The sequence below is a fragment of the Caretta caretta genome, chromosome 6 (assembly GCF_965140235.1).
Source record: "Caretta caretta isolate rCarCar2 chromosome 6, rCarCar1.hap1, whole genome shotgun sequence".
Classification (NCBI taxonomy): Eukaryota; Metazoa; Chordata; order Testudines; family Cheloniidae; genus Caretta; species Caretta caretta.
Genome location: NC_134211.1, coordinates 39,368,282 through 39,387,490, shown reverse-complemented (window position 1 = coordinate 39,387,490; position 19,209 = coordinate 39,368,282). Strand labels below are relative to the sequence as shown.

The following is a 19,209-nucleotide window of genomic DNA, read 5'->3' as shown; positions in this document are numbered from 1 at the left end:
AGCTCAGCCAGCCCTGCAGCTTTCTGAGTTGAAGCATAGGACTTGAGGAGAGTACAGGCAGGAAATGCTTGGCAGTGACCTGATAAGGTGTAAATGGATGAACTTGAGGATGGACTAAGAACTTTACTTTGAATGTTTGTTAAATTTTAATATATTACAATCCAAGAGAGAGTGTGTGTCATAAATATAAAGGGAAGGGTAACAACCTTTATGTATGCAGTAATATAAAATTCCTTGTGGCCAGAGGTACAGAATCCCCTTACCTGTAAGGGGTTAATCAGCTCAATTAACCTAGTTGGCACCTGACCAGAAGGACCAATGGGGAAAGAAGATACTTTCAAATGGCGGGGGGAAGGCTTTGCTTTTTGTGCTGTGTGTGTGTTCTCTCTGGAGACAAAGAGAGAGACCAAGCATGTAATCCAGCTCCTACTGAATGATACATCTAAATTTACAGAAATAGTAAGTAATAGCAAGGAAATGCGTAAGATTATCTATTGTTTTAGCTTGTGAATTTTCCCTATGCTTAGAAGGAGGTTTATCCCTGTTTTTTGTAACTTTAAAGTTTTGCCTAGAGGGGAATCTTCTGTGTTTTGAATCTGATTATCCTGTAAAATTACCTTCCATCCTGATTTTACAGAGGTGCTTCTTTTACTTTTTTTTCTTTATAATAAAGTTCTGGGTTTGTTTTTTTTTAAGAATCTGATTGGTTTTAGTTTCCTAAAAAAACAGGGATTTGGTCTGTGCTCATCTGTACCAATTGGTAAGGATATTATTCTCAAGCCTCCCCAGGAAAGAGGGTGAAGGGGCTTGGGGGGAATATTTTGGGGAATAGGAACTCAAAGTGGTTCTTTTCCTTGAATCTTTGTCTAACTCACTTGATGGTGGCAGCGAATACCGTCCAAGGACAAGAAGGGATTTGTGCCTTGGGAAAGTTTTAACCTAAGCTGGTAGAAATAAACTTAGGGGGTCTTTCATTCGGGTCCCCACATCTGTACCTCAGAGTTCAGAGTAGGGAGGAAACCCTGACAGTGTGAATGGAGAAAAGGGTTGGTGAGTTACTGAAGAAGCCTGTGGAAGGAGGAAACTGAGGCAGGAGTCATTTGCAAGGCCACACTAAGGCCATAAGGGAGCGCTCAGTTAGAATCATAGAATATCAGGGTTGGAAGGGACCTCAGGAGGTCATCTAGTCCAACCCCCTGCTCACAGCAGGACCGATCCCGACTAAATCATCCCAGCCAGGGCTTTGTCAAGCCTGACCTTAAAAACTTCTAGGGAACTTCTCTGTATCCTATCCCTACCCTCCAGTGTATCTACCACTCCTCCCAGTTTAGTGTCATCTGCAAACTTGCTGAGGGTGCAATCCACACCATCCTCCAGATCATTTATGAAGATATTGAACAAAACCGGCCCCAGGACTGACCCCTGGGGCACTCCACTTGATACCGGCTGCCAACTAGACGTGGAGCCATTGATCACTACCCGTTGAGCCCAACAATCTAGCCAGCTTTCTAGCCACCTTATAGTCCATTCATCCAGCCCATCCTTCTTTAATGCTGGCAAGAATACTGTGGGAGACCGTGTCAAAAGCTTTGCTAAAGTCAAGGAACAACACGTCCACTGCTTTCCCTTCATCCACAGAGCCAGTTATCTCATCATAGAAGGCAATTAGATTAGTCAGGCATGACTTGCCCTTGGTGAATCCATGCTGACTGTTCCTGATCACTTTCCTCTCCTCTAAGTGCTTCAGAATTGATTCCTTGGGGACCTGCTCCATGATTTTTCCAGGGACTGAGGCTGACTGGCCTGTAGTTCCCAGGATCCTCCTCCTTCCCTTTTTTAAAGATGGGCACTACATTATCCTTTTTCCAGTCATCTGGGACCTCCCCCGATCGCCATGAGTTTTCAAAGATAATGACCAATGGCTCTGCAATCACATCCACCAACTCCTTTAGCACTCTCGATGCAACGCATCTGGCCCCATGGACTTGTGCTCGTCCAGCTTTTCTAAATAGTCCCAAACCACTTCTTTCTCCAAGAGGGCTGGTCACCTCTTCCCCATGCTGCGCTGCCCAGTGCAGTAGTCTGGGAGCTGACCTTGTTCGTGAAGACAGAGGCAAAAAAAGCATTGAGTACGTTAGCTTTTTCCACATCCTCTGTCACGAGGTTGCCTCCCTCATTCAGTAAGGGGCCCACACTTTCCTTGACTTTCTTCTTGTTGCTAACATACCTGAAGAAACCCTTCTTGTTACTCTTAACATCTCTTGATAGCTGCAACTCCAGGTGTGATTTGGCCTTCCTGATTTCACTCCTGCATGCCTGAGCAATATTTTTATACTCTTCCCTGGTCATTTGTCCAACCTTCCACTTCTTGTAAGCTTCTTTTTTGTATTTAAGAGCAGCAAGGATTTCACTGTTAAGCCAAGCTGGTCGCCTGCCATATTTACTATTCTTTCTACACATTGAGATGGTTTGTCCCTGTAACCTCAATAAGGATTCTTTAAAATACAGCCAGCTCTCCTGGACTCCTTTCCCCCTCATGTTATTCTCCCAGGGGATCTTGCCCATCAGTTCCCTGAGGGAGTCAAAGTCTGCTTTTCTGAAGTCCAGGGTCTGTATTCTGCTGCTCTCCTTTCTTCCTTGTGTTAGGATCCTGAACTCGACCATTTCATGGTCACTGCCTCCCAGGTTCCCATCCACTTTTGCTTCCCCTACTAATTCTTTCTGGTTTGTGAGCAGCAGGTCAAGAAGAGCTCTGCCCCTAGTTGGTTCCTCCAGCACTTGCACCAGGAAATTGTCCCCTACATTTTCCAAAAACTTCCTGGATTGCCTGTGGTCTGCTGTATTGCTCTCCCAGCAGATATCAGGGTGATTGAAGTCTCCCATGAGAACCAGGGCCTGCGATCTAGTAACTTCTACGAGTTGCCGGAAGAAAGCCTCGTCCACCTCATCCCCCTGGTCTGGTGGTCTATAGTAGACTCCCACCATGACATCACCCTTGTTGCTCACACTTCTAAACTTAATCCAGAGACTCTCAGGTTTTTCTGCAGTTTCATACTTGAGCTCTGAGCAGTCATACTGTTCTCTTACATACACTGCAATTCCCCCACCTTTTCTGCCCTGCCTGTCCTTCCTGAACAGCTTATATCCATCCATGACAGTACTTCAGTCATGTGAGTTATCCCACCAAGTCTCTGTTATTCCAATCACATCATAATTCCTTGACTGTGCCAAGACTTCCAGTTCTCCCTGCTTGTTTCCCAGGCTTCCGTGCATTTGTATATAGGCACTTGTGGTAACCTGCTGATCGCGCCTCTTTCTCAGTATGAGGCAGGAGCCCTCCCCTCTCACGCTCTCCTGCTTGTGCCTCCTCCCGGTATCTCACTTCCCCACTTACCTCAGGGCTTTGGTCTCCTTCCCCCAGTGAACCGAGTTTAAAGCCCTCCTCACTAGGTTAGCCAGCCTGCTTGCGAAGATGCTCTTCCCTCTCTTCGTTAGGTGGAGCCCGTCTCTGCCTAGCACTCCTTCTTGGAACACCATCCTATGGTCAAAGAATCCAAAGCCTTCTCTCCGACACCACCTGCGTAGGAATTCGTTGACTTCCACGATTCGACGGTCTCTACCCAGGCCTTTTCCTTCCACGGGGAGGATGGACGAGAACACCACTTGCACCTCAAACTCCTTTATCCTTCTTCCCAGAGCCACGTAGTCCGCAGTGATCCGCTCAAGGTCATTGTTAGCAGTATCATTGGTGCCCATGTGAAGAAGCAGAAAGGGGTAGCGATCTGAGGGCTTGATGAGTCTCGGCAGTCTCTCCGTCACATCGCGAATCTTAGCTCCTGGCAAGCAGCAGACTTCTTGGTTTTCCCAGTCGGGGCGGCAGATAGATGACTCAGTCCCCCTGAGGAGAGAGTCCCTGACCACCTCCACCCGCCTCCTTCTCTTGGGAGCGGTGGTCGTGGAACCCCCAACCCTAGGACAGTGCATCTCATGTTTTCCAATTGGTGAAGTCTCCTTCTGCTCCCTTCCCTCAGACGTATCATCTGGTCCACTCTCTGCATTATTACCGGTGGCGAGAACATGAAAACGGTTACTTACCTGTATCTGCCCTGCTGGTACATGGATGTTCCCCTTTTTTCTTCTGGAGGTCACATGATGCCAAATTTCTTCACCATCCTTCTGTCCCCGATGTGCAGCCTGCTCTGAATCTTCAGAACCTTGTGCCCGTAGAAGCCTATCCCGACATCCGTCCAGGACATCTTCAGTTTCTCTTATGCAACGCAGGGTTGATACCTGTTGCTCCAGACCTTGAACCTTCTCTTCCAGTATGGAGACCACCTTGCACTTTGTACAGACAAAGTCGCATCTGTCCTGTTGGTAGCCACACAATGACATTCTGCAACAGCTGTAACTGGCATAAAATAACCAGTGCTGCATCAGTGACAAATGGACCCTACCTATGCCCTGAGCTACCCTATTCTGTGGCAGAGCAAGAGGAATTCTGCCTCTTTGAGCTAGGACATGTTGATGGTGACCTGGATTTATGCCCCTTAGAGGATTGGTGCTCCTTTCTTTCCCTGACCTCAGAAGTTTTACCAGTTGAAGAAGAGACTTTCTTAGAGATGTGACCCTCAGAGCAATGAGCTACAGAGCTGACAGCAGTACATTTTGAAGAGGACTGCTAAGAGTTTTCATTCCCAGCCACTCCAGGACATGAAGAGGGATGTACAAATCTCTCCAGCAAAAATAAATTCAAGCAAGTCTCTTATGTTCTGTGTTCTGCCTGAGAAGGACTTGCACATTCCTGAGAGATATGCCATTTGCCTCTCACCAAAGCACAATGAGCATCACTGCCTTACAAGATGGACAGTTATTAAACCCTGGAGACTTTTGTTCTACTCTAAGGGATTGACTTAGTAGCAGGAAATCTCACACAGAAAATAAGGATTTTGTGTGTGTGTTTTTTTTTAAAAAAGGAAACATTATGGAAAACTGATGACTAAGGCCATGTCTACACTATCACTTATTTTGGCAAAACTTATGTTGCTGAGGGGTGTGAAAAAACACACCTCTGACCAACATAAATTCCGCTGGCATCAGTGGTAGTGTGCACAGGGTGAGGGGATATTTTAAGCTCCAGTCACTCCTTAGCCTCTTTGCTGAGACTTTCAAGTAGGATATCAATTAGTTCCAGTTTTGAAAGTTGTGGGGTTTTGTGTTTTTAGTAGATACATATACTGATTGGGAGCTAGATTCACTTTCACAGTTCAAACAGAAATGTATTATTATTTCTTCTTCTTCTTTCAGTGGTGTCCCTATGAGTGCTCCAATTCAGGTGTGTCTTTGATTTGAGATCTTCTTCTGCTACAAGTTGGAAATTAGGAAGTTAGGAATATCTGAGCTTTTTGTTCACTGTACAATCCCCTTTATGTGTGTAAATGGTTCTAAATACCTTTAGATAGATAGGCTATGTCAACACTAGAGACCTTACAACGGCACAGCTCCGCTGCTATAAGATCACTTGTGTAGCCGCTCTACGCTGATGGGAGAGAGCTCTCCTGTTGACACAGCTACCGCCACTCATTGAAGGTGGTTTAATTCTGTCAAATTCAGCATACCCTGATCTGCCCCTTCACCACTTTTAACATGCAGCCTATGCCATGGACAGTGAGGGAAGGTGGCACTATGCTTCGGATGTTGTTATGCCAGCCCTTTTGCCCTGCTGAAATTGAGGACAGGATCTTGAATTGAGGACAGGATCTTGCCCCTTTGATTTTCAGAGTTTCAACTTTCTAAGAAAAACCAACACATCTTAAAAAAAAAAATCACTTAACTAAAACAACAGTCTTGAGGGTAACTAAGATTTGCTTTTTCCTCCAGAAACAAATTGGTGAAAATTGGCAGCCATCTTTTTTGTTGAGGAATTTAGGGAATAGGAACTATATGGTGTGTTTCAAGGTTCATACTGACAGTTAAGGAGCTGAGGGACCAGAGGATAGGAGGTCAAAAGCTCTGAAAAGCAATCTGATGTCTTTAACAGCCCTACACTCTTCAAAAGTATACAGCAGGTAGTAGTAGATTGTATAATCAAGAAAAATCTGACCTGATATTCTTCTTTCAGTGTATTCAATTCACTTTCCATCCTGACATTTGTTTGGGTCAGTCGCTGAAGCAGCTGCTGCATATGTTGTAGAGAACTGATAATCTCCTTATGAAAATAAACAAATCATGGTATATTAAATCTGTTTAGTTTGTGAAGTTTGAACATAAAGATAATAATGGATCTTTTACAAATACTTTATTTTTGATTAACAAATGTGTTCTTTCCTCAATTAATAAATTACATAATTTACATTAATATCACTATTTCTCTTTTTAAATTATCAGTATAATCAGTTTTGGGAGGGGGTTGATGGAAGACGGAAGAGCAACTCCACTCCTCTGTGCCCTTTTTCTGTGGAACAATATAATAATAATGTTCTTCTCGAGGTATTTTCTTATATGATACCACCTGATGTACAGTTCAGTAACAGTTTTGGGCCCATCTGAACAAGACATGTTTAAATGAGCCAAATTCATTGTGCCTCTTCAGTTTTGAGTTCAGCACATTTGGCAGAGTAATGTTACAGCAATATATCACACTGCCAGTTTGGAAGACCCCAGGGGAAACAGACAACCACTTTCACAAATGGATGACCCTGAAAACTGTTCTCCATCTTCTGAATGTAGAGTCTACTGGGCTGGAATTTACATACAGTAATGGTGTATTATGACATGAACATCAAAATGTTGTGATACAGTTCAGATTTATCAGACTTTGCAGCTAGAATCTGATCTTTCTAGGGTATATCCCCCCAGGATGCTACAATGATGGGCCCATTGGAACTAAAAATAACACACACATTTTTAAATTTTGAGATGAATTTAGGGCCAGATTTGAATCCCTTACTGACAGTGGTAAGCAGTTACTCACACAAATATTCCATTGACTTCACAGGAATTCCCAAGAATAACTACTCACCACTATATAGGGTTCAAAGTGTGGCTCTTAAGGATTTAATATTCATGATGGTGAGGGACTAGCAGCTCTCACTTAAGTGCCATGTAATAGTGTGTAAATTTCTTCCCCAGCTTACTAATGCAAACTACAGTTCTGACTTGCAATATCCCTGCTGCTCTTCCAGTTTTGGGATTCTCCTAAGAATCTTATGCCCAATTTGTGGTGTTTTTGTGTCATGGTGAACAGAAGTTATAGCTACACTGCAATTAGACACCTGCGGCTGATCTCTGCCAGCTGCCTCAGGCTCACAGGGCTGTTTAATTACGGTGTAGACATTTGGGCTCGTGAGCCCTCCCACCTTGCAGGCTCCTAGAACCCAGGCTACAGCCTGAACATCTACACCATAGTTAAACAAGATGAAACCACCAAATTAATTTCTTTTTGTGACAAAATTTTGAACCCAGATCTCCATAGGTGAAAAGCCAGTACACTAACCCAGTACACTACCTTACTCCTGAAGGGCTCCTATTATACTACAATCCTAGAGTCTTAACATTTCTCCTGTCCTGCAGAGAGAGATTGTCTTTTTAAGAAGAACTCAGTGTTATTGAATGGAATACACTCTAAACGGCAGGAAATGCTCTCCAGGATGATGGAATTTAAAGACTGCAGGACTGTATCTTTTGAAGGATGTCTGCATCTCAAGAAAAATAAGATCTGAAAAAGAGAACCACCCGAATAACGGGTTGATTAAGGTGTAAATCTGGGATCTGGAAGGATGTGGAAAAATTGGAAAGAGTCCAGCGGAGGGCAACAAAAATGATTAGGGGACTGGAACACATGACTTATGAGGAGAGGCTGAGGGAACTGGGGATGTTTCGTATATGGAAGAGAAGAATGAGGGGGGATTTGATAGCTGCTTTCAACTACCTGAAAGGGGGTTCCAAAGAGGATGGCTCTAGACTGTTTTCAGTGGTAGCAGATGACAGGACAAGGAGTAATGGTCTCAAGTTGCGGGGGGGAGATTTAGGTTGGATATTAGGAAAAACTTTTTCAGTAGGAGTGTGGTAAAACACTGGAATGCATTACCTAGGGAGGTGGTGGAATCTCCTTCCTTAGAAGTTTTCAAGGTCAGGCTTGACAAAGCCCTGGCTGGGATGATTTAATTGGGGATTGGTCCTGCTTTGAGCAGGGGGTTGGACTAGATGACCTCCTGAGGTCCCTTCCAACCCTGATATTCTATGATTCTATGATCACCCTGAAGAATGTAGACTGATTTTAAAAAGACCACGGTATCTTCATAAAACACATAAAATGGTGACTCTGTTGACAAAGCCTGCTAACTAACTGAGAAAGCTGATGTGATGGAGAAAATAAAAGCCACTTTACATGAAACAATATGTAAGACACATTTCTGAAGGTCCCAGGATAGAGAGAATGACCTAAACAAGCAATATATATACACACAAATCCCTACAGAACATGCTCCTAAACACTAATCCAATAGCTACTAGTAAATGATTTGCACAAATGCAATATGTGACATAACTGATTTTTGGATAGAAAATATTCTTAAATGTTGAATGGAATTGAAAAAGACCAAACTCATACATTATTTTACCTCCAAAGGGAAAGTTTTCTGACTTTCATATGCTGTAGGTAGTCTCTTTTTCCAGGCAAAATCAGGTAACTAAATGTTTAAGTACTAGCATCTGTACACATAAAATTAGAGACCAGGTGGAGGTCTGAAAGAAAATCAGATCCTACGCTACTTTAAAAAAAAAAGTTCTCTCTATTTGTAAATATAACACCTAGCTCTTACACAGAATTTTTCATCAATGGTTCTCAAAGATCTTTAAAAGGAAGGTCAATATCATCTCCATTTTATAGATGGGGAAAATGAGGCACAGAGAGGTGACGTGAGTTACCCAAAGTCACCCAGCAGGCCAGTGGAAGAGTCAGGAGAAGAATCCAGGGCTCCTTAGTCCATTGCAGTGCTCTGTCAATTAGGCAACACTGCCTTTCCACTTATACAAAGTATAGTTTGTCATACAATCTAGATAATGCTTAATGTCTCATCCAGTGCTGACTGAAGTCAGCTCTGTATATATGAATACAATGAACAGGATTTCTAACACAAGTTCCTGGAGAAAGTGTGAAGTAAAACTATATATCTCATCCTGTGATCAAGAAAGATTTCTCCTACTTTTGAGATCTGTTCCAAAATAAGCAAAAACTAAACAAACAAAATAGCAATTCAAAACATAAGTAGCAAAAAGCAAAAACTGAAAATATTTTAACATTCCATAACAAGTGGGCACTGTCAAACATAAGAATGGCCATATGGGGTCAGACCAATGGTCCACCTTGCCAAGTATCTAGTCTTCCAACACTGGCGGGGTGCCACATGCTTCAGAGGGAGTGACTAGAACAGGACAATTTATTGAGTGATTCACCCTCTGTCAGCTAGGCCCAGCTTCTAGTGGTCAGAGGTTTAGAGACACCCAGAGCATCCCTGACCATCTTGGCTACCAGCCATCAATGGACCTAGTCATGAACTGATCTAACTCTTTTTTATAAAACCAGTTATACTTTCAGCCTTCACAACATCTCCTGGCAGAAGAAGTACTTCCTTATTTGTTTAAAACCTGCTGCCTAGTGATTTAATTGTGTGACGCCTGGTTCATGTGTTATGTGAAAAAGTAAATAACACTTTATTTACTTGCTCTACGGCATTCATGATTTCAAGACATCTATCATATTCTCCTTGGTTTTCTCTTCTCCAAGCTGAACAGACCCAGTCTTTTTTAATCTCTCCTCATATGGAAGTTGTTCCGTACCCATAATCATTTTTGTTGCCCTTCTTTGTCCCCTTTGCACATCTAATATATCTTTTTTGAGATGGGGCAACCAGAACTGCATGCAATATTCCAGGTGTGGACATACCATTATTTATATAGTGTCATTATGATATTTTCTGTCTTCTTATCCCTCCCTTTCCTAATGGTTCCTAACATTCTCTTAGCTTTTCTGTCTGCTGCTGCACATTGAACACGTTTTCAGAGAACTATTCACAATGAATCCAAGATCTCATTCTTGAGTGGTAACAGCTAATTTAGATTACATCATTTTGTATGTATATTTGGGATTATGTTTTTCAAGGTGTATTACCAACATTGAATTTCATCTGTCATTTTGTTGCCCGGTCATCCAGTTTTGTGAGATCTCTTTGGATCTAGTTTGAATAGGTTAGTAACATGAGCAAACTTTGCCACCTCACTGTTTACACCTTTTTCCAGATCATTTATGAAAATGTTGAACAGCAATGGTCCCAGTACATATCCTTGAGGGTCCCTGCTATTTATCTCTCCACTGTGAAAACTGACCATTTATTCTTACTCTGTTTCCTGTCTTTTAACCAGTTACTGATCCATAAAAGGACCTTCCCTCTTATCCCATGACTGCTTAATTTGCTTAAGAGCCTTTGGTGAGGGACTTAGTCAAAGGCTTACTGAAAGTCCAATACACTATATGCACTAGATCATATTTGTTGTCCACATGTTTGTTGACCCCCCTCACAGAGTTCTAACAGGTTGATGAGGCATGATTTCCTTTCACAACATGTTGACTCTTCCCCAGCATATCATGTCCATCTAAGTGTCTGATAATTCTGTTCTTTACTATAGTTTCAAGCAATTTGCCTGGTACTGAAGTTGGGTTTACCCGTTTGTAATTGCCAAGTTCACCTCTAGAACCTTTAAAAAAAAATCGGTGTCGAATTAGCTATTTTCCAGTCTACTGGTACAGAGGCTGACTTAAGTAACTGGTTATATGCCACGGTTAGTAGTTCTGCAATTTCATATGAGAGTTCCTTCAGAACTCCTAGGTTAATACCATCTGGTCCTGGTTACTTATTACTGATTAATTCCTCAATTTGTTCCAAAACCTCCTCTAATGACACCTCAGTCTGGGAGAGTTCCTCAGATCTGTTACCTAAAAAGAATTGCTCAGATGTGGGAATCTCCCTCACATCCTCTGCAGTATAGACTGATGCACAGAATTCATTTAACTTCTCTGCAATGGCCTCGTCTTCTTTGAGTGCTCATTTAGCATGTTGATCATCCAGTGGTGCCACTGAGTTTGACAGGCTTCCTGCTTTTCATGTACTTGCAAAAAAATTTGTTGTTAGTTTGTCTTTTGCTAGGTGCTCTTCAAATCTTTTTTGCCCTGCCTAATTACAGTTTTGCTCTTGGCTCGCCAGAGTTGATTTTTATTTATCAGAGTAGGATTTGACTTCAAATTTTTAAAAAGATGTCTTTTTGTCTCTACCTGCTTCTTTTATGAGTTTTTAGCCATAGTGGCTTTTTTTGGATTGGAGGCAGGAGGCTCTTAGTGGATTTATTTTTTTAAATGGGAATACGTGACCATACTCTCAAATGATACAAACATACGCATACACCAGATTGAAAGCATCACTCTATGGCGTATTTTTAGTACAACTTAGGGCTGTGAGAATCATTAAGTTAAACTCTAATCAGCATCCATTACCTATGTTTTCTAGTTCTACTGTCAAGCATTCTTCAAAAACAAAGTCAAAATACAGTCTTCTGAAACTGTGATGGTACTGCTAGATCATCCTTTAATGGGTAAAGTGGTCAGTATTCTGTTCTTTCCCCTCCCTGAGAACAAGTACGTCACTTCTTTGACATGCCTGGTATTAATGACCTATGGGGAGGGAGTCTTTTATGACCTAAGAAAAGATCACTTTTACATGAGATATCCTGCAAAGCAGTGAAGTACACTGCTATTACAGTCAGTGTGTGTTTGAGTAGTTTATTTGGATGCTTGACACATGATTTGGATGCTTGACCCAATTTTCACTCGATGGACTACTAGTGAAATGCAAGTAATTTGTTGGGTACCAGTGTGCAGAAAGAGGGAACAAGTATTCTACAACCCTCACTGCATATCTTTATTGAATACATATGTAGAAGATTATTTTCATTGGCATGCCAGGTTTCTCTTGACTGAAAGTTAAATAAATAAATGAAGACTTGGAAATATAATGTGGAAAACAAAATTAATAAAAGAATTTTTGTCCTATTAATTGATCTGATATAAAAACAGTAAGATCCTGTTTTTATTATTAAAATCAACATTAAATTACTTCTGAAAAGTAAAATTCTGAACACTGTTAATTTTAAGAGTTTAGCACATATTTCTTAAATAGCCAAATATTTTAGATCACAAGTATTATTAATCAACTTTAAACAGCAAATTTGCATTAACCACTCACCTGTTTCTCTTCTTTAATGTGTGCATTTTCTTCACTGAGCTTTTTATTAATCTCTGTTTCCTTAACAAAATATAAAATGAACACTAAGTAATGTATGAAAATATTATGCAACAATCTTTAATATTAATAATATTTTCTTTAATAAAATTACATTAAACTGATTTTTCATCCTTATCTAGAGCTATTTCATTAAATTTAGTGCTTGAAAGAAATTTGATCTTATAAATACTAAAATATCTTACATTTATAATTTAGTTAGTTTCCTAGAAAATGTAGTATTTAAAATCAAATAATTGTCACTAAATATATTCAGTTCACAAAACTGTATAGGAACATGTATGCATCACTTGGAAATCATTACAGATGTGTTCTTTAAATGAGCAATAGGAAACATTAGCCAACAAATGTTAAGAGCTTCTTGAATACCATTCTGATTTTTTGTTGTAGTTCTTGTAACTGCTGTTCCTTTGCTGTAAGATCGATGTTTTCTTCTCCCACCCTGTACTGACATGTGACCTTGGATCTTATCAAGTCTGTAGTTACTTTCTTCAGTTCCTTAACACAGGAAACATGCATAAATAGTTCATCCAGTATCAGCATTGCAACTCAAAACAGACAAATCTTTAGACTATCCTGACTTGTGCCCTTTCTTTAAAAAAGTACAGAAACACCAAAATAAATGAAATTAAGTAATATACATTAAATGAATAGTAATAACTGTTTATGTTTTAACTATCAGTGAAAAAAAAAAAAGAAAGCATCAAGTCATCTACCATGAGGGGTTGTATAAATATTGCTACTGCCTCTCCCTATTACAAAAGTACTAGAGTTACATTATAGTTGATATGGGTAGGGAACGCCTATGCTGAGCCATACAACAGGAGTAAAGTACCCATTAGTACACCAATGACAACGTCTGGGTACTTCTGGGAAATAGCAGAAAAAAAGGAAGAGCAGTGGATATCTGGCAAAAACAGGAACTGACCATAAATTTTTGGGATCTTTGCTTTCTCTGTAACATTAATTACTTAATCTCAAGAGAACACTAAATTAATTTAATATTAGAAACCTTTACAACATGATTTTCCATTTAAAATATGCCTTTGATTTTACAGCCTTTATAATCTTTTAAATATCCTGCACTTTTTAAAAAAAACATTATCTGTTTTCTAACTAGTTTATCCAAAGCGGCTAGTGCAGCAAATAAACAGCAAATGCTTTGATCTCATTAAATTACAACTTATAGTTCCTGGACTCATAAATATTATGCCCTTTTCTCCCCCACCCTCCCTTTCTGGTGCAAGGTAGTCTGTTTAATATCGCTCTCTCCTTGAGCACTCTGACGTTTACTCAGACAAACTGCAGAGGTTATGAATGCTGTTCACAGATAGTATCAAGAATTCTTCATGATGCCATAGTTGTGAACCAAGCATTCAGAATGGTAATAGTTTTATCTAGCAACTATGTTTGGTCTGTTTAACTTTTCTCTACAAAACTGGAATTCCATCTTATCACAGAAACAATGGTTTAACTGTTCTGGACAAAATCATATACCAGTGCAAAAGAAAAAATGAAGATTATCTTGCATGTGAAATTCATGAAAATAGAGTTATATGAAAGAATATGTCTATAGCTATTACTTTCAATTAATTCATTTTTTATTATCTTTAATACTCTGTAGTCATAAGTGAACTTACAGTGCTCTTACATAAACAAAGTATAATTGTTTGTTTAATTTGAAGACAGGAAAGAGAATAGTATTACTTTAGAAATGTGATATTTTATAATCTGAAAATCCGATTAGGAAATTTTCAGTTTTTTCATACAAAAATTAGATAATACTCATTATGTTAGTTTTTACTGAAAGGGTCTATACAACAAGTAACAAAACATATTTTCAAAATTAAATGTAAGAGGGTGTGAGATGTTTGACTTTGAGGAAGTGAGTACTATGTCAATTTTTTGGATGCACTATCTGTATAGGAGACAGTTATTAGATTCTGTGTACTATAAAGCCCAATGGATAAGCAAGTGCAAATACTGTCTATGGCTCTGATACTGCATGCTTTCTAAAACTCAGGATTTACTGCCATGCACAAAAAGAATCCTACAAAGTAGTCAGTTTGGTCCTTACTTCATATCTTGCACTGTAAAAACAAAAAAGAAATCTATTATGCACATTTATATTGTGGCCATGGAGGTTAGGTAGAGGAGTGGGAGGTCTAACTGAGGAATATATATATTTATTTTCTTTTGTACCAATACCGCAAATCTGGTATATCTGACCATGTAGATAGAGAAAATACTAATAGTCAGATCTAGAGACAAACCCACTCACCAATGGCAAGTAGAGAACTTTCTGTGGTGAGTGCAGGGGCCTAGGCCATCACTTTATGAAGAATTTTAAGTTTTGAAATAAAAATAATTACGTTTCTAGCCTTTATGGCTTCAAAGGTAATGTTCCAAATATGAACCAAATGTAAACAGATGCAGTGTTTTCATCCAAACAATCAGTTGTAAGCACCAGAGAATTACAGGTTGTAAGAAATAGCCAGCATGGGTTTATCAAGAATAAATCAGACCAAACCAACCCAATCTTCTTTTTGGATAGGCTTCCTGGCCTAGTAGATGAGGAGAAGCAGTAGATGTGATATATCTTGATTTTATTAAGGCTTTTCACACAGTACACAACTGGTTGAAAGACCATACTTAAAGAGTAGTTATCAAAGGTTTATTGTCAAATTGGGATGGTGTATCTAGTGGGATCCTGCAGGAGTCCATCCTGGGTCCAGGTCTATTCAATATTTTCATTAATGACTTGGATAATGGAGTGCAGAGTATGCTTATAAAATGTGCAGATGACACCAAGCTGGGAGAGGTTACAAGCACTTTGGGGAACAGGATTAGCATTCAAAACAACCTTGACAAATTGGAGAATTGGTCTGAAATCAACAAGATGAAATTCAATAAAGACTAGTGCAAAGTACTACCACTTAGGAAGGAAAAATCAAACACCCAACTACAAAATGGGAAATAACTGGCTAGGTGGTAGTAGATCTGGGTGTTATAATGGATCACAATTGAATGTGAATCAGCAGTGTGAAGCAGTTGTGAAAAAGGCTAATATTCTGGGGTGTATTACTAGGAATGTCGTATGTTAGACATGGGTGGCAAGTGTCCTTCTCTACTCAGTACTGCTGAGCCATCAGCTGGAGAACTATGTCCAAATCTGGGTGCTGCACTTTAAGGAAAAGATGTAAATAAATTGAAGACAGTCCAGAAAAGAGCAAACAAAAATGATAAGTTTAAATAAAACCCTCAGTATGAACAAAGGTTAAAAAAAACTTGGTATGTTTAGCCTTGAGAAAAGAAGACTGAGGGAGAACCTGAGGACAGTCTTCGAATATATTAACGACTATTATAAAGAGGACAATGATCAATTGTTTTTCATGTCTACTAAAGTAGGACAAGAAGTAATTGGCTTAATCTGCAGCAAGGAAGATTTAGGTTAAATATTAGGAAAAATTTTCTAACTATAAGGGTAGTTAAGTAAGGCTTCCAAAGGAGGTTGTGGAATCCTCATGAATGGAGATTTTTAAGCACAGGCTAAACAAACACCTGTCAGGAATGGTCTCAGTTTATTTGGTCCTGCTTCAGTGCAGGAGGCTGGACTGACATCTCAAAGTCTCTTCCAGCCCTACATTTCTATGATTCCTAAGTCTACTGTATCTGAGCTCTAGTGTTTCAGCTTTTTCTTTTAACTTTCTTAGAGGTTTCTACCATAACAAGACACTGGTTGGTTTCAGAACTGCTATTCAGAACCCTGTAACCAAAGTGAACCTGACAATGAATTATGTCAGTTTCATTCTATTGCTGCATGGGAAAGCTAAGAGATGCAGCTGAGATACTGGACCCTTTGAACTGGCTGGTGGCCCTGTCTCCAATCTTTTGTGTTGTCCTCTCTCCACTATCTTCTGTGGTGAATTCCTCAAGCTTTGTTCAGTATAATTTTTAAGGGTTTGTTTCTTTCAACTGTTATCTTTGCCAAGTTTCAATTTAAGCATTTCATAAATAATCATTACCAAATACTTGAAATGAAACCTGCCAAATGTAATAGCTAAAAGCAAATATCCTAAAATACAAAATATTGAGAATGAAACCTATGCCACAGTCCTGTTAAGACAAGGCTGCAATTGAAAGGAGTTCAGGTCAGGAGAAGACTATATCCTCCCACAAGTAGTAGAATGAGTCATTTTAAGAGAATCACAATGTCCCAAGGCCAGTTCTAAAAATTTTGGTAATCAAACAAACATACATAGTCTGTCTAAAAACCAATTAGATACACTTTGCTTGGGGCACATACACTTGCGCCAATCTAACTTAGGAGCCACCACAGTTGCATATTGGACAGCTCCAATCTAATGTCCTGGATCTGTATGTGCCATTCTCTTAATCTTGGAGGTGTAACTTACTTTTACGGCTACGAGTACAAGTTAAATTATATTCTCCAGCTTCAGACTCCTATCAGTAGCAACTCTATGAGAGCAATTACTCCTGATCTGGGGCTAAACTTCCTAATGGCTTTGAAAATGGCTGACAGCCCACTGAGAGTAGAGCACATAGAGTAGTAAATTTATTCCTGCTCCAGCACTGAGGCTGGTTCAGGGACTAAGGGGGATGGACAACTTGTATCCCTCAGATCCTGGAGCCGTCACAGGCAAGATCAGCCCAATGCTAGTTAGGTCAGCCATGTGAGTTGTACCCTGGATGTAAGAACCCTTTTGGGCCTTGTAGCTATTGGTAATAGCCAGGGTGCAGGATACACCCCTTCTTGATCCCAGCTTGTTCCAAATATGCTTTACTGTGATGGGGGTTCCCGTCTGCTTTGTGTTTTCTGCAGATGCACCCTACACTACAGTGGAGCTATTCTACAAAGGGGTTCACTTTGTGGTCACTTTGCACTGGCTAGGCTGGCACGAACTGACCATGAGCAAAATGAATCAGGCCCAGAACATTTATGATTTAGTCCTGACACCTCTCCCTTTTCACATGACCCATATTTCCAGTCTGTAGTCAGAACTGAGAAGCCTCCCACACAGTTGTAAAGCAGCAATGCAGTGTAAACCACTGTATAACTTGCTTGCTCACCAGAAATGGTGGACAAGCAATCAAGCTGCTAAATGGCAGAGCCGATCAAATTTTGGATATAATTTTTGCAACATTTTTTATTGAAAATTCTTTTTTTTACTGAATTTCAACATTTTGATGAAATGTCAAAATTAGAAATTGTGATGAATTCTCCAAAATTGTCTAGAAACATAACAAATTATCAAGAAAACAGCCTCTTAAAGGTTTGGATAAAAAGCAGCAAACACCGAATAACTTACTGAGTTTTTTGGGATCAGGGAGGTTTTTTAAAAAGTAACAAAATAACTCAGGCATGAATTTCAGTATATTTTTCTCAGAACAGCAATTTCTTATATACACAGCTTTGACACACCACATTCTATGACTACTGTGAATTTTCCAAATCCTTTTTGTTTAGGAACTCAGCTTACTCTCAATTATTTTATATGATGTTTTCTACTTGTAAAACTGTTTAAAAAATGGGTAAACATCCTGCCTGTATTGTGGCATATGGCACTTCCATCACTATATGCAAGAAGGTGATGAGGCTCCTGCTTGAACAACAACAGGCAGAGGGTTAACTTGCAGTGTAGTTCTCTCACCAGTGTTAAATGTGGAGGAAGCATTTGAAGAGTGAAGGTCCAATTAGACGTTTACAAGAAAACCAAGACACTTTATAAAAGCATGTCATGGTAGTCAAAGGAGGAAAGGAGACTTTTTTTTTTTTTTGCTTATATAAAAACATTTTCTTTTAATTTATACCCCTAAAGCTCAAGAATAAATCCTGGAGGAAAAAAATCTTAGTGAAAGATTGTGTTGCTGGATGCAGTGTACAATTTTCTTGCCCTCACATATTAAAAAGTCCTAATAATTATTTCATAAAATTGTTCTGGGTTTTTCCTTTAACCAAAATAACTAATCCAATTTACTATTACGTTCACACATTTCTGGAATTTTAAGGTTTATCATGAAGCCTTAATCTGGACGTAGTGCAGGATCAGACCCCAGTTCCAGTGTATGCCTCTCAGCTATGCAAAAGCCAGTTTTCGTGGACTCCATACAATTTTTGATCCTGCCTGAGAATGTGAACCATTCTACGTAGACTAAAATTCATTTCTCAAAGATTAAGACTTCTGTGGTCAAAATGCACCACATAGTTATATTTGTTCTGAAGAGGAACACACTGTTGAGATTAACCATTTTAAAACAAATCCCCCATTTTAGTTTTGTTTTTCAAAACCATTTACTTTTGGGGAGTGGATTTTTGGTATAATGCTATTATCATTTGAATAACGGATTTGGACTAAAGCCTTTTCTAAAAGCTATAAAACCGCTTCATAATTTGCACACCCTTTTGAGTAATTTCACAACGTTGTGCTTTATCATTAAGTTTCTAAGTATGATTTTAACAATAGACATAGCTCTGACCTTTTCGATCAAACAGTCATTTTGGAACTTGGTATTTTTGAATACTCAAGGTGTGCCTTATACTCTAGTATGCAACTAAAAATAAATTAGATTTAATTAGTGATTTATCTTTGCTGTTATTAAAACTGTGAGCACAAAATAAATGTCTGCAATAGGCAACAAGCTTGAGATTGAAAGAAACAGATGAAAAAGGGTTTTAATTAATTAAACTGTCTATCTCAGGGTATAATTGATTTCTGGACCAGATTTTGAAAGGCATCATACCCCAATGAACCTCAACAATGAGAAGCTGTGTATTCTATTAAAAACTGAAAAACAATACTAGGTGCAGGTAGAATTTTAAAGCATTGCTGTACTCATC

General features: G+C 39.5%; 1 protein-coding gene across 1 annotated transcript in view; it reads right to left on the bottom strand.

Moving 5' to 3' along the window:
- CCDC73 (coiled-coil domain containing 73) overlaps nt 1-19,209 on the bottom strand; it is a 250,798-nt gene that overhangs the window by 42,536 nt on the left and 189,053 nt on the right. The window contains exons 14-16 of the mRNA XM_048852773.2: nt 12,720-12,848; nt 12,294-12,353; nt 6,101-6,205 (exon numbers count right to left, since the gene is read on the bottom strand). Of these exons, the coding sequence (XP_048708730.2) occupies nt 6,101-6,205; nt 12,294-12,353; nt 12,720-12,848 (294 nt within the window). The remainder of the gene's footprint in view (nt 1-6,100; nt 6,206-12,293; nt 12,354-12,719; nt 12,849-19,209) is intronic.